Below are 14,567 nucleotides of genomic sequence, written 5' to 3' on the forward strand. Positions count from 1 at the left end.
CCAGCAGCAAATCTAGCTTTAAACATATACAATTATATCCATAAATCATGGGAGAAAATGTTGTTTACTATTGAATAATTGCACATTTAGTTGTTTCATTGTAAGTGTCATTCACACAAATTACACATATGCCTATTATTTAGTTTCATTGAAACTGAAGGTGTTAATCAGCTGAGTTAACTGCTAATAATTAGGAGATTAATCATGATTAATAACCGACTGACAGCCCTACATAGCTGAGTTAAATCTAATACTGTACATGCTTCACATGCTGACGAACCAACAGAAGTACTAGCAGTATTTTTACATATGTAAATCCTTCGAAGTGATGGAAAACACAGCAGCATGTAGATCTTTTCATCTAAGATCAATGACTGGAAACAAAACCTACGGGCTGACACCAAGAACACCTAAAACAACAAGTCGTAACGATCGCTGGCCTACAAGTGGATGGAGTTTATGGAACACATTCTTGAGAGCATATGGGGCAAAGCACCGCTCGTTTCTCCAAAAGGGTGTGTGTGTGTGTGTGTGTGAACCGAGCAGCACTTCCCTTCCTGCACTACACGTTCAGCAGGCCCGTGAATCCTCTTGCCTCCTCCCAGTGCGGTGATTACTGCCGTTTACCCTCTTTAATATGTGTAATTCTCATTTTCTCTGACTGGTGAGTAAGAGGCCTCAAGGGAAAAGCGCACCCTGTGGCAGACTGCCAAAGCCCTCCTTTAGAAAATACTCCCCTCCCGTTCCCCCCGCACACCCCCGTGCGTAGTCAGAACAAGCATGACAGTAAGTGACTGGCTGGATATGTTATTATGATAATTGCACTTTTTTTCTGGGCATTGCTGATAACTTGATTACACGATGGCTATTGTTATGGCTTTCACACATCCCTCAAAGTGACATTTACAAAAAGGTTGAGGCCCTGACAGGCTAAATGGCTTTAGTTCGCAACAGGAAGAGAGACCAAAGGTCACAATGGGCATCACACGATGAATACTTATGCAATTTACACAGCACGACAGCCCGTCCGGCAGAGCTGCCAAAACATACCGTTGACAGACACTAAGTATAGATGTAAACAGCGCATCTGTATTTGATACACGCAGAGAGGGCTTCTTACTGTCTCTTCAAAGGAATAGTTGAATAAACCGCTGATTATTTCTTTCATATGAAGAGTTTTTCCATCTGCCTCTCTGAGTTGTGATGAGAAGCATGTGTTCCAAACAATAATGGTCAAACTGACCAACCACTCAGTGAGAGAATATTCCCATAACCACTCTGTGGTAAGAACCAGTGAACTGGATTTGCACACTGGGCTGGCCTGGGAGAGATCGCTTTCAAATGAATTGTGAAATCATCAGCTCAAATGGTTTGGCTAAACAGCAAGAGAGAGAGAGAGAGTCGCTTTAATAAGGCACCACAACAGTAGCTTGAGTCATTCTGAACTGCATCCAAAACCACATATATTGGCACTTTACAGCAATATGCCATTGGCACGAGCGTTCCTTTAAAATGGAATCAAATCACTGCGTGGGTTTTTTAAACAAATACGAGAGGGATGGCGATTAAAATGCCAGGAAGCTCTGCGTATAAGAGGTGGCTGTCCCTGCTTTCCTCCCTCTCACGGTCTGTACATTTCATCCAAGGTTTACATTACGCTGCACAAAAAGGCCAGTGTAAAAGCACAGAAGCCTGATGACAGAACCGCCAAGAATGTTTATGTGCTCGCAAGGATGCAAACGCAAATACCTAAACATATGGCCGCACACATGTGAAGAAAGTTAGCGATTTATGCGGTTATAGAGATGCTGTATACATAATAAGCCAAAACAATTTTTTGAGTAAACTGTAGATGAGTTAATGGCTGTAAATAGAGCAAAATATCCTGCAAGGGCACAAGCACTGACATATGCTCTCTCAACAGGTCTGCTTTGGTAATGATGGGAGGATGACTGGGAATGCCCAATCCTCCTCAGCAGCCTCCCATACAGTTCCACTGCTTCCGGCATTGCGTGAGAAGAGCAGGGCCATATACAATGGCCCCAAATAACTTTGTCATAAATTGTGATAAATTATTAAATCAAGTGTAGGGATGCACCAGTAGTAAAATTCTGTCTGATAACTATAAACCAATATTTTTTTTCATTTTATTTTCAGGCTGAGAGCTGATCAATGGCCAATATTAAAATTCTTTACTATACTATTTTTTTTAAACAATTTTGTCCAAATAAATAAAAAATAAAACACTGAAAGCTAAAATCAGTTGTAAATGATACAGGCGAAAGCACTGCATCATAACACACACACAAACAAAAATCGATATTCACTTTCAGATTTGCAAAAAATGGCATTTAACAGTGTTATCAAACTATTAGGATTTTGAAGATTTAAAAATAAACTTTACATTTTAGAAGTCAAATATAATTGTAATGTAAATGTAAAAATACAAAAAAAATGTATTATATTTCTTATATTAATATATATTTTAAATAAAATAACTTTTATGAGTCGATAGATAGATAGATAGATAGATAATAATGGTCAAACTGACCAACCACTCAGTGAGAGAATATTCCCATAACCACTCTGTGGTAAGAACCAGTGAACTGGATTTGCACACTGGGCTGGCCTGGGAGAGATCGCTTTCAAATGAATTGTGAAATCATCAGCTCAAATGGTTTGGCTAAACAGCAAGAGAGAGAGAGAGAGTCGCTTTAATAAGGCACCACAACAGTAGCTTGAGTCATTCTGAACTGCATCCAAAACCACATATATTGGCACTTTACAGCAATATGCCATTGGCACGAGCGTTCCTTTAAAATGGAATCAAATCACTGCGTGGGTTTTTTAAACAAATACGAGAGGGATGGCGATTAAAATGCCAGGAAGCTCTGCGTATAAGAGGTGGCTGTCCCTGCTTTCCTCCCTCTCACGGTCTGTACATTTCATCCAAGGTTTACATTACGCTGCACAAAAAGGCCAGTGTAAAAGCACAGAAGCCTGATGACAGAACCGCCAAGAATGTTGACCTTACCGCCATTGGTAATGTTTCACTGGAGTTCCCTTAATAAAGGGGTGAAATAATTTCCACCAAAAGCGGTCGGAGGTGTTGACAGTTCAGATTAATGCACTCTGCAACGCCGCCAGAATAACAACTGCTCCCGCATGCATCATGAAAAAGCAGCAAGTTTGGCAGGAGGCGAGTTGTGATAAATTATTAAATCAAGTGTAGGGATGCACCAGTAGTAAAATTCTGTCTGATAACTATAAACCAATATTTTTTTTCATTTTATTTTCAGGCTGAGAGCTGATCAATGGCCAATATTAAAATTCTTTACTATACTATTTTTTTTAAACAATTTTGTCCAAATAAATAAAAAATAAAACACTGAAAGCTAAAATCAGTTGTAAATGATACAGGCGAAAGCACTGCATCATAACACACACACAAACAAAAATCGATATTCACTTTCAGATTTGCAAAAAATGGCATTTAACAGTGTTATCAAACTATTAGGATTTTGAAGATTTAAAAATAAACTTTACATTTTAGAAGTCAAATATAATTGTAATGTAAATGTAAAAATACAAAAAAAATGTATTATATTTCTTATATTAATATATATTTTAAATAAAATAACTTTTATGAGTCGATAGATAGATAGATAGATAGATAGATAAATAGATAAATATATAGACAGATAGATAGATAGATAGATAAATAGATAAATAGATAAATATATAGACAGATAGACAGATAGATAGATAGATAGATAGATAGATATAGATAGAACAATGAAATTTCTTGAAGTGTTTTCTTTGTGAATAAAGTATATATAAAAAGTGTATATAAAGTGTACTTATATGTGTGTGTGTGTGTGTGTATATATATATATATATATATATATGCTGATATTCATTATTCAGTTACGCATGCAAATCTTTTTCTGTATTTTAACATTTACTGTTGCTAAAGGATCAAAAATGTGAATTAGCATAATTTGTTATATATGCAATGAAATTAATAGATTTTTAAGTGTGAATCAAGTGTCCAAAAACTTTCTGTAGCCACTGTACATAGAGCAGAACTAATGGCTTTGTGCTCACCAAAGAAGTCCCATAGCAGGCCAACGATCAGCAGAAGCCCAAAGAGGCCTATCTATCCGGCGAGCTGAGGAGAGACAGATAAAACAAACTTTGCAGGCAGGCAGGCAGACTCGGTGTTCCAGTCCAAAGGTATCAGATGATTAAACATCTTGGGTGGGACTTATTATTATTCAAAACGTTCTTGGCTAACAGATGCTGAATAAATCATTAATGCCCTCTACCCAAATACCTGCAGTTTCATTCAGATCACACATAAGCGCTGTGGTGCAGAGGGCAGAAATGCTCCCAGACAAAAGCAGCGACATACCAGTGATCTTCCATGCCCACCTTAAGCCTGACCACAACACATCGCATTTAATAAACGGCCCTTCTACTGTTTGTGCTCCCTCTAATCCAGCTGGGCAGGGATGGGTTGAGCCCAACAATAGTTAATTCTTGCTCAAGGGCACCTCTATTTCTCCAGCATGGCTAAGCTAGCAGCCGTTATTAGGAACATCTGGACACTCCAATCCAGCGCTTAACGGTGGGGGGATTTTACAACAATAAATTCAGCAGATGTTGCGGGGCAATAGTAAATATTTGTAAAGACATCAGTGATTTTCCAACGTGCTCCTCTGGTGATCCGCAGGGGAGGGCACATTCCGGATTACTGCTCTCCTGCTAACATATCTCCCGTCCAGAGCTAAACTGTTCGATAAATCCTTACTCTACAGCAACAGCTTTTAAAGACATCCACTATCTGTAAAACTCTGAGAAACCGATGTTGAGGTATATATATATATATTGGGATAGGCTAAATTCACGTTTAATTTAATGCTCTTTAGTGTATTTGGAGAGAGTCTTGCAGATGTTTGCCCTTCCTCCCAAACCACATACCTATTAATTTGTTCTTACACTTAAAAAATATTCAGTAGATCCCAGCTGTAACCTCAGTGGAAATCTGTGGGAAAGAAACTTTAGCTTTGCTAACTCACACACTGTTATCCACATTACACTTAGCCAAAGTACTAACCCTGCCTCCCCTGAGCGCCCACAGGCTGTGGGTCAATTCCAGGCCACCTCCAGCCAAACCCACAGGGAGTGGAGCCTGTCAATGTGCAAACCGACAGTGCTGAGGTCTGTGGTTTACAGGGGGGTCACAGTACTGACTCTGTCTCCACTCTCCACTGCACCTCAGCTATCCCCACACGCACGGCAAACTCAACGGTACATGAGCAACAACAATCAGGCCATAACCAATGATTTATTTTGGGCAACTATACATTACTTTATGTTATATCCAGGTAGTAATGATATGCATATGTATAACATGTTTGGAAACATTTCTCAATGTTATTAGCCTGAACACTTTTACTGTTTAAATAAATGATTTGTTTAATTGTCTCTCATTTACCATGTAGCCAATGACTGATGTTACACTGACACACTTACCTTAATTCAATCCTTCTTTAGAGCACCAACAATTCACCAGCCTTTGTTTAAAGCAGCAACTCAAGTGCTGTAGCGTTTGAGGCTGCCATCTGCTGGGGTGATAGAAACTGTCTCGCTGATAGAAACATGTCTCACTGCAATACAAGTCTGCTCTCTGCTGGAGAAAAGAAGTACAGCAGAAAAAAAATATATATATATTTTAGTCTAAGCTAGATAGCTCAAATAGGGAAAGCTAGTGCAGGAATATTTATATATGGAACACATAATTATTATTATTTTTTATATTATAATTATTAATTTCCCCATATACCAATACATTTAACATTAACAAGTTGTATAAATTAGACATTAATTAACAAGGATAATGAAAATACTATAGTATACATTAGTGTAATTATAAAGGCAGTAATCTAAATTAATAAATGAGGTTAAAAAATGTGTATTGCTAGTGGCTGATACCTAATGCAATAACTAATGTTAATGACATTATTTTTAAGTGTTACCAAAATTAAATGCTGGATTTAAGCTCTTCAACTCACGTCAACAAAAGAAATTTTTTAAAATTATAGATATTATTGTTAACAAGGTCAGGCAACAGATCTAAGGTCCCCTTAGTAGTCTTTATTTTTTTTACTTTACAAATTTTATCTTCTCTTCTCTTAGAGTCTTTTATATCAGTTTATGGAACGAAGCAAATTCATTCTCACCTGAACATGCAATCACACACACATAGCCTACTACATGAATTCACAAGCAACCTGTTTTAAGGCAATTTTTGCTTGTGTTTTACAGGTGGATAATCATCTTCTGAAGCAAATTTCTTTTTTCACCCTAAAGTCACTCATCAGGGAATCTGCATTTCAATTCACCGACAAATTTGTAGCACAAAGGCTCAATCAAAGTTTCAGGATCACAGGAGAATCAGAGTGATGAAAACTTGTAGAGGATCCGAGATGAAAGGGGCAGACGAGACCGCTTGTAAAGGTGACATTAGAGGCTGTTTTTACCCTGTATGTATGCAGACTAATGAGGAGCGAAAGACAAAGAGAGAGAGAGAGAGAGAGAGAGAGAGAGAGAGAGAGATCCTGATGATGCTTCATACAGCCTGTTCTTTTATGCCATTATCAATGTCATCCTTTCAATGTTACACATCAGCAGCACGTGATAAAAAGTGTTCTGTTAGGGTTTACTTTGAAGTGCTATGCTACGCAAACTATGAATCTCCAAAGCACAGCATAGACTGCTCAACAACTCTGACGTCTCATTAAAGAGTCTCAGGCGTAGACTGACATGTATCTCGTAATTGCTCCTTGATCTATTGCTACTTGAGTGACATCCAAATCCATCTCACATATTAATGCCTTCAAAGGGCTAGTAGTTTCCAGTCTCTAAAACAATATAAGTAGTGAAGACAATGTTGCTCCGCAAGACCCACAGCAGCCCTTTCAATCTCAAAAACAGTGTTTATAACTTTCTAAAGAGCATGGCTTCCATTAAAACCACAGATGCCTCTCAAAACATGTCTACAGTACTTTAAGAAAGAGGATGTGATGCAAGACGGGTGGGAGCCAGTGAGTATATGGGGAATCTCTGGACATCCACATCTCAAAACTCTTCCACTGCAGCACTCCCATAGGAAACAGATGACAGGTTAAACTGTCTTTTTTCACTCTCTAAAGCCATTCGAAATCATTCTCAGTAAGGATTACCAAATGTGGCCATCTCTGGCTGAAACAAATGAACACAGATGTAGTTTTCCATTTAACAGCCTGTTTATACTTTGCAGATTTCTCCCTCCGGAGGAGAGTGGTTTGATCTTTTAAGTTGTAATTGATGGTGGAGACCACAGCCCCTTTCTGGCAGAAGTATTTTCCAAAACAAATGATCAGTCATGCACACATAAACACACCAATGAACCACACACCCACACACATACTCATTTACAGTATGCATATACACTAAGTTCCAAAAAAATGCATGCATGTTTGAAATGTTGCATTTTTCTAATTTTCTTCATTACAAAATTACATCATCAGCAGCATAAGAATGTGAGAGAACTGCACAATGACAACAAGACAGGACTGTGATCTCACTCACTCTCCAATTTCTAAGGCACCTCTGGGAATTGAACCTCTGTCTGTGGAGCCCTAGTCTTCAACCACTAGGTCAACACCCCATGTCACAGAAAACTGGATAAAGTTACAGCTTCCTGAATAATGTAGTAATGCCAATGCTTGTGTTTTGTTCTGTGAGGCGACAGCAAGATACATCATGTTGGTTAGAGTTAATTTACCATCCTGACTAAAATGAGCGCAAACACTGACTTGAGACCTTTTCTATGAGGTCATCTAACATGTAATTCTTTTCGAGGAGTTTAACTTGTAGAGACACAATTTAATTGTTATTTGGAGTGTAAAAGATGTGATTCATGATATTTTTATGAAATATCAGTGCTCAACAATAACTGAGCATTTAATAGTAAATTTACACTCCTTGAAATCACTTGACAAGAAAAAATTCTGTTTCGTATTGAAAAAATAAGCTTTTTTATTCCAAAAATAGCTAATAGTTGTTAATTTTTTCACAATTGTGAACCATAATTTTCCACTTGCTATTGAGGAAAGGGAGTTTAACTTGTAGAGACACAATTTAATTGTTATTTGGAGTGTAAAAGATGTGATTCATGATATTTTTATGAAATATCAGTGCTCAACAATAACTGAGCATTTAATAGTACATTTACACTCCTTGAAATCACTTGACGAAAAAATTCTGTTTCGTATTGAAAAAATAAGCTTTTTTATTCCAAAAATAGCTAATAGTTGTTAATTTTTTCACAATTGTGAACCATAATTTTCCACTTGCTATTGAGGAAAGGGAAAATAACTTATTCTAGAGTGTTTTATTGGACAAACATTTGAATATATCCTTAAGTCCAAGATATGTCATCAAAAATGTCCTAAAAGAAAAAGACTTACTAATTTTAAATCTGCTAAAAAATTATTGTCAGCTTTTGGCAAACACTAGCATATACTGTATAGATGGTTTCAAAGCTAATATAAATTCACTAAAAGCAAGAAAACTCTATGCATTTAGCAGGCATTTTCTTATCCAAAACTGTAAAAAAGATCTTTTGCTCTTGACAGTTTCTAACAAGATCTCTGAGGATTTGACAGATGATTGCCTCATTATGTGGTTTATGTAATGAGAGAGATGTGGGGGAGAGTCTGATACAGAAACCCTGCTGTAAAAGTATTACAGCAGAACGGGCTCAAACCTGACAACAGCCTGATGGGATAAAAACACAGTCATCTCACATAATCAGGCCTGGAATATATCGTCAACATTTCTGTCAGCAGAGTATATAAGCCAGCGATGCTATAAATACATCCCATATGCCCTGTGGTTGCGTCGTTCCAGTGTTTCACACACTAATGTGAGGGTTTGGGGTGAAGAGCGCTCTAACTCTCTTCTCCCATTACAGCGGTGCTGTAACAGATAGGGAATGTCAGCGCTTTGTGAGACGTGTGAATGTGGGATGTCTTCTCCTCCAGGCTTGTGTAATTTGTGCTGGGCAGGGACAGAAGCGGAGAGAATGAGAACAGGGCCTTGATCCATTGGTGGTTAACCGTAGCATAATGAGGAGGGAAAACAGTGACGCAACCCTCAACTCAGATGTCACAAAGCTCTAAGAAGCACTTGAATGGCCACAGCAGTACTAATTTTAACACGGCTGGCCATGATCAGAGACAGACATACTGACACCATGACTGAAGAATCTTACCAAGAGATGTGATACCACTGTGAAACACGATCCCCAATACAGAGAGTTTAAAGAGTAAAATGGTTTTCTCTGATGCTGCTTTCCTGGACATTATATGAAAAGGGTCGTAATAAAACAATCCCTACATTAAAAATGCTGAACTAAGTTCTTCTTTGTCATGAAATGCCAAATAAATATAATAAATGAAAATTTTAAATGTAGAATTTATTTTCTATGAATAAATTATACAGAAATTAATATATATATTTCTGTATAATTTACAATGTCATTTACAAATATTACATTATATATCAATGATATGATATATATAATATATTTTATTTGTGTGTGTGTGTGTGTGTGTGTGTGTGTATATATATATATATATATATATATATATACTTATATACATATATATACTTCATATCCATTTGCAAATATCCACAGTCCATTTGCAAAAAAAATTTTTTTCAAAAATCATGTTTTTTCATTGTGCATTTCAATTAATCTCAATCAAACTGCAGTCGGGTTATTTTGATTAGGTTAAAAAATAACTAAAAGATACAGCTAACTAACACAATAAAAACATGATAACATAATAAAAAAACATGATTTTTGACATTTAAAAAAAAAAACAGAGTTATCTGTTCTTGCAAATAAATTCTTCATATATATATATATGAACACAAAATAATTTACTACATAAATTACTTTGGATTTATTTTTTTAGATTTACTTTATTACTTTATATTTATTTTTTGTCATTTCCAATATTCTCAATGTTGATCCCCATTAGGTTTTCATTAACAAATTACTGTAATACATTTTCAATTTAATTTTAATAAATCAACTAATACATTTAAATTAACATCAAATACTACTATGATGTATAAATACATGTAAAATGATGTAAAAAAATACTTTTTAAATAAATAATATATAAGTTTTATATAAATAACTAAATATTTATTTATACTACATATACTATATATAAACAGTATATATAGTATAAATATACTACATATATATATATATAAATAACTAAATATATATTTTATAAGTTTTACAAAAGCAAGTTTTATATTTAGAGTTCAGATGCAAAATCCTCTAAGTGCCATTTGAAATTTTCTTCTAAAAAGAGCATTTTTATCAGGCTCCTATGTGTAGGTTCAGTAATTTCATTTTAATGGCAATGAAGAGGTTCTTTTCATTGCCATTAAAGTGAAATACCTGAACATAAAATATAAATCAAATATAAATGTATAAATATAACTTATCAAATAAATGTTACAAATAAGTATACTTTTTTTTGGCCTTACAGTAATGAGAATGAGTTTCTATGATTCTGCAATAGGTGTAGAGCAGGGAAAGTGCCAGTCAAACACCCAGAAAAAAAGAGCAAGGAAAAGGAGGTGAACCCAGCACCAAACCCCAGCAAATTTGAACTCTTCACCTTTGATATTACAGTTAGACCAACAAGAATGCTAATAAGGTAAGGTAAACACCATGAAATTGGTGAAATTGTATAAGCTTTAGTTGGGTTCTGTTTTTAAGGGTTGAACACGTCTTGTTTCTCAAATGGATCTGACCAGTGCAGGAGCAAGCAGCATCACTTACAGAGGTCACGCTCCCTCAGGGGAAGAGGTGGGGCCGTCAGCAGCCAGTATATGTTAGCGGACTGTTAAAAGCGATCACCACGCTGTGATCTCTAAGCACACAGTAATATGAGACAAACCAAGTGGGCATCTGGTTCTGGTTAGTGCTTTGGAAATCTGATTAAAGGAAAATTTCCAGGCACATTGAAAAGTATTCACCGTAATTACTGAGAACAGCTTAGACAGATCAGACCACAAAGAACTAAACATGAAACCAATGTTGTGGTTCAATCCTCTATTAAATATGAGACACAATAATAGCTAGGGAGGGAAGTGGGTCTCAAGTGAACAAATTGATGAGGATGGTGGGGGTTTAGGTTGTATTTGGGGACGGTCAGGGTTCCTTCAAAGTTAATGGGGTATTACGTTCCTTTCCTGTGCAAAATCTTCAGACTTCAGTGGAATAAAACTTTAACGCAGTGCCAAAAAGCTCTTCTCAGTGTCATGAGCTTTAATAAACTATGGTTACAACATGAACAGCCAAGCCAAGAAACTGAATGAAACCACAATGACCACAGTCAGTTCACCGTAGAACAGAGAAGAAAAAAAAAAACAGGTCTGTGCAAGCGTGAGGCTCAGCCAAACCTCAGTGTAGACAATAAATCGTATTGGCACAAATAAAAATCTTGATGGATGACTGTGTTGAGGTCAGTTTTTAACAACAAATCTCCTCTTCTTTTTTTTTTTTTGGTTGAGTGCTGAAATCAAAACCATATGCTGAGTGTTTGTGCAGTCTGTGTATTGGGGTTTATTGTCAGGCTCAGGCCTCTTCATGGGAAAAAAAATGCACAACTGAGAAAAGTTTTTTTTTTTGCCAAGACCAAGGGATAGATTTCATTAAGTACATAAACAGTGTCTTCACTTTACAGATGACGATTCTTCTGCCTAATTAATACAAAACACCAGTAATATGAGTTTTTAGGACATCAGAGACGACTACTCACCACCCTACACTCATTTTCACAGCAAAATATTTACCCTAGAGAACACAAATCCCCTACCATTTTTCATCAAAAACAACCGTGTAGTACAGAACACAAGAGGGCAGTCTGATCCCTTCACTTTAAAAAACACGGCTTTGTACACGGTCTGATGAAACGGACTGTAATTAGAGAGCTGTGACTCACAGGAACTGGATCAGAAGGGTTTCAAGGCAAATCATCCTGAGCGTTTTTTATGAAACGAGTAATTTTGATGAAAGAAAGATAAAAGATTAAAGAAAGACATAGATTTGGAAAGACGCGAATAAATGATGTTCATTGTTGGGTGAATTAGCTATACCTTTAAGCTGAAGTTGTTCATTTCTATATCAAGAGGGGCAACAACCCAGCATAAGAACACTGGATAAACCAAAATACATGTTTGCATACACGATGCACACGGCGGTAAAGTTAGTTTAACGTTTGACATTCATTAGACATTCGGGTTTTTTGCCAATTAAACTCTTTGCAGCTTTTATGTTTTGAGCCCAAACTAACTCAGATAGACATAAATATATGCCCTTTATGTTGCACAAGGCTTAATTTCTAGGAATTAAAAAAAAAAAAGTTTTATATTATAATGTCACGTAGTTAAATTGTTTAATTAATTTAAATGGTTAAAAAAAAAAATTTAATTCCTAGAAATTAAGCCTTGTGCAACATAAAGGGCATATATTTATGTCTATCTGAGTTAGTTTGGGCTCAAAACATAAAAGCTGCAAAGAGTTTAATTGGCAAAAAAACCCGAATGTCTAATGAATGTCAAACGTTAAACTAACTTTACCGCCGTACGATGCACCAATGTATCGGTCAACAATCGGCATCAGCCGAATAACGAAAACAGTGATAAAACAATACTGAAAAACAATGGATAACTGTTAAATAATAGCTAATGAACTCTGAACGAACCTTTGTCAATAAGCCTGCATTGTTGTTTTCTATTTTGTATTATTATTTTATTTTTTCATTTAAAATAAGTGGCACGTACAGTATCCCAAAATAAAGTAATATACAAAGCGTTGACAATGTTTTGCAAGAGCAATTTTGATAGCAGAAGTTGGCTCAGAATGAAAATTCTTCTGTCACTCACCCATCTTTTGCCCGGGAAAGACAAGAATGATGGCTGAGAGAATGGTGATTACATTTGTCAAGCACCACATAAAGTGCCATAAAAGTAATCCATATGATTTGAGTGCTGTAAGTCTCCAAAATGGATTCGATAGCTTTTGAAAAACAAACCGAAATTTGTTTGAAATTATTACAATCTTGCATTTTATTCTGACGCCCTTTTGTTTACATAAAAACAGCAGCGAGCGCGCCATCACCACATAAGGAAAAGATATGAAATTGCACACAAACCTCATTTGTTGGCGGGTATCGTCAATGCGGCAGTTTTTAAAGTTTTTTTTTTTATTGTTTATTATACCTCTTCAAACAACAGACATAATTTCACCAAAAAATTTATCCATTTCAATATTTTATAGTTTATTTGTTGATAAAATTAGTTACAAAGATGGTTAACTTGCACAAGACATTTCATAATAAAAGGGGAACATAAAACCTAAATTACACCAAATTAGATTTGTTTTCTGTTAAAGAATGAATTACTGATATATAACTTTTGAACTTTGAACTGAAAAAAAAAATGTATCACAGTTTCCACAAAAATATTAAGCAGCACATGTTCTTAACATTGATAATAAGAAATGTTTCTTGAGAACCAAATTAGCATTTTAGAATGATTTCTGAAGGATTACATGACACTGAATACTGGAGTAATGGCTACTCAAAATTCAGCACTTGCATTACAGAAAAATAAAAATGAAAATATATTTAAATATAAAATAATTATTTAAAATTTAAATATAATTTCACTATATTGCTGTTTCTACTGTATTTTTTATCAAATAAAGGCAGCCTTGGTGAGAATGACTTCTTTCAAAGACAATAAAAAAATCTTATAAGACCACACGCCTTTTAGCAGTAGCGCATACACACACAAACACACACACACACATTCAGCAACAGCAGCACATTAAATGCTCAACACACACACTCCTCTCTCATCTTGGCAATCTGAAGCAGAGCCACTCTGGCCTCTTCATCCATGTAACCCTGAAAAAAAAAACAGCGTATGAAACATAAATGCTACCATCTTCATGGGTCTACTTTTGAAAGCACATTAGATAATAAGACAATATACATCATACAAAAATAAAATGCTACCTGTGCTGCACTGAGCAATCGTGTTCGGTAAATTGAAAGCACATGTCTGTAATGTTTTTCACAGTCCTGGCAACAAAAAAAAAGAAAAGAAAACAAGGAATTCATAATACATTGGATCTCCCATCAGAAAAAAAAACAATAATGCATAAACCTACATCTCATTTAGAAATGGACAATACAGGTAATAACGTGCTATGTTTTGTTGGATTACGGTAAACGCACTGGGGAAAAATGAGTTATTTTGATGAAAGTTAATGCCGAGTTCACACTGCACAATTTTAGCACGATTTTTCACTCGCGGACAGGTTTTGCGAAATCGCCGACAAATGCCAGAAATCGGAGGCAAATCGGTGCTCGTTCACGCGAGTGACAATCACGCAGTGTGAATTATCAAAGACGCGATCT

General features: G+C 35.9%; 1 protein-coding gene across 3 annotated transcripts in view; it reads right to left on the minus strand.

Annotated features, from left to right (window-relative positions):
• Nucleotides 1-13,870: 13,870 nt before the first annotated feature.
• Nucleotides 13,871-14,567, minus strand: part of LOC107738706 (uveal autoantigen with coiled-coil domains and ankyrin repeats-like) — a 26,303-nt gene continuing 25,606 nt past the window's right edge. For all 3 annotated transcript variants that reach the window (XM_016550516.1, XM_016550515.1, XM_016550518.1), the window contains 2 exons: nt 14,163-14,228; nt 13,871-14,051 (listed from right to left, as the gene is read on the minus strand). In XM_016550516.1, coding sequence (XP_016406002.1) covers nt 13,980-14,051; nt 14,163-14,228 — 138 coding nt within the window. In that variant the 3' untranslated portion in view covers nt 13,871-13,979. The remainder of the gene's footprint in view (nt 14,052-14,162; nt 14,229-14,567) is intronic.

The sequence above is a fragment of the Sinocyclocheilus rhinocerous genome, unplaced genomic scaffold (genome assembly GCF_001515625.1).
Source record: "Sinocyclocheilus rhinocerous isolate Xijiao unplaced genomic scaffold, SAMN03320098_v1.1 scaffold1938, whole genome shotgun sequence".
Lineage (NCBI taxonomy): Eukaryota > Metazoa > Chordata > Actinopteri > Cypriniformes > Cyprinidae > Sinocyclocheilus > Sinocyclocheilus rhinocerous.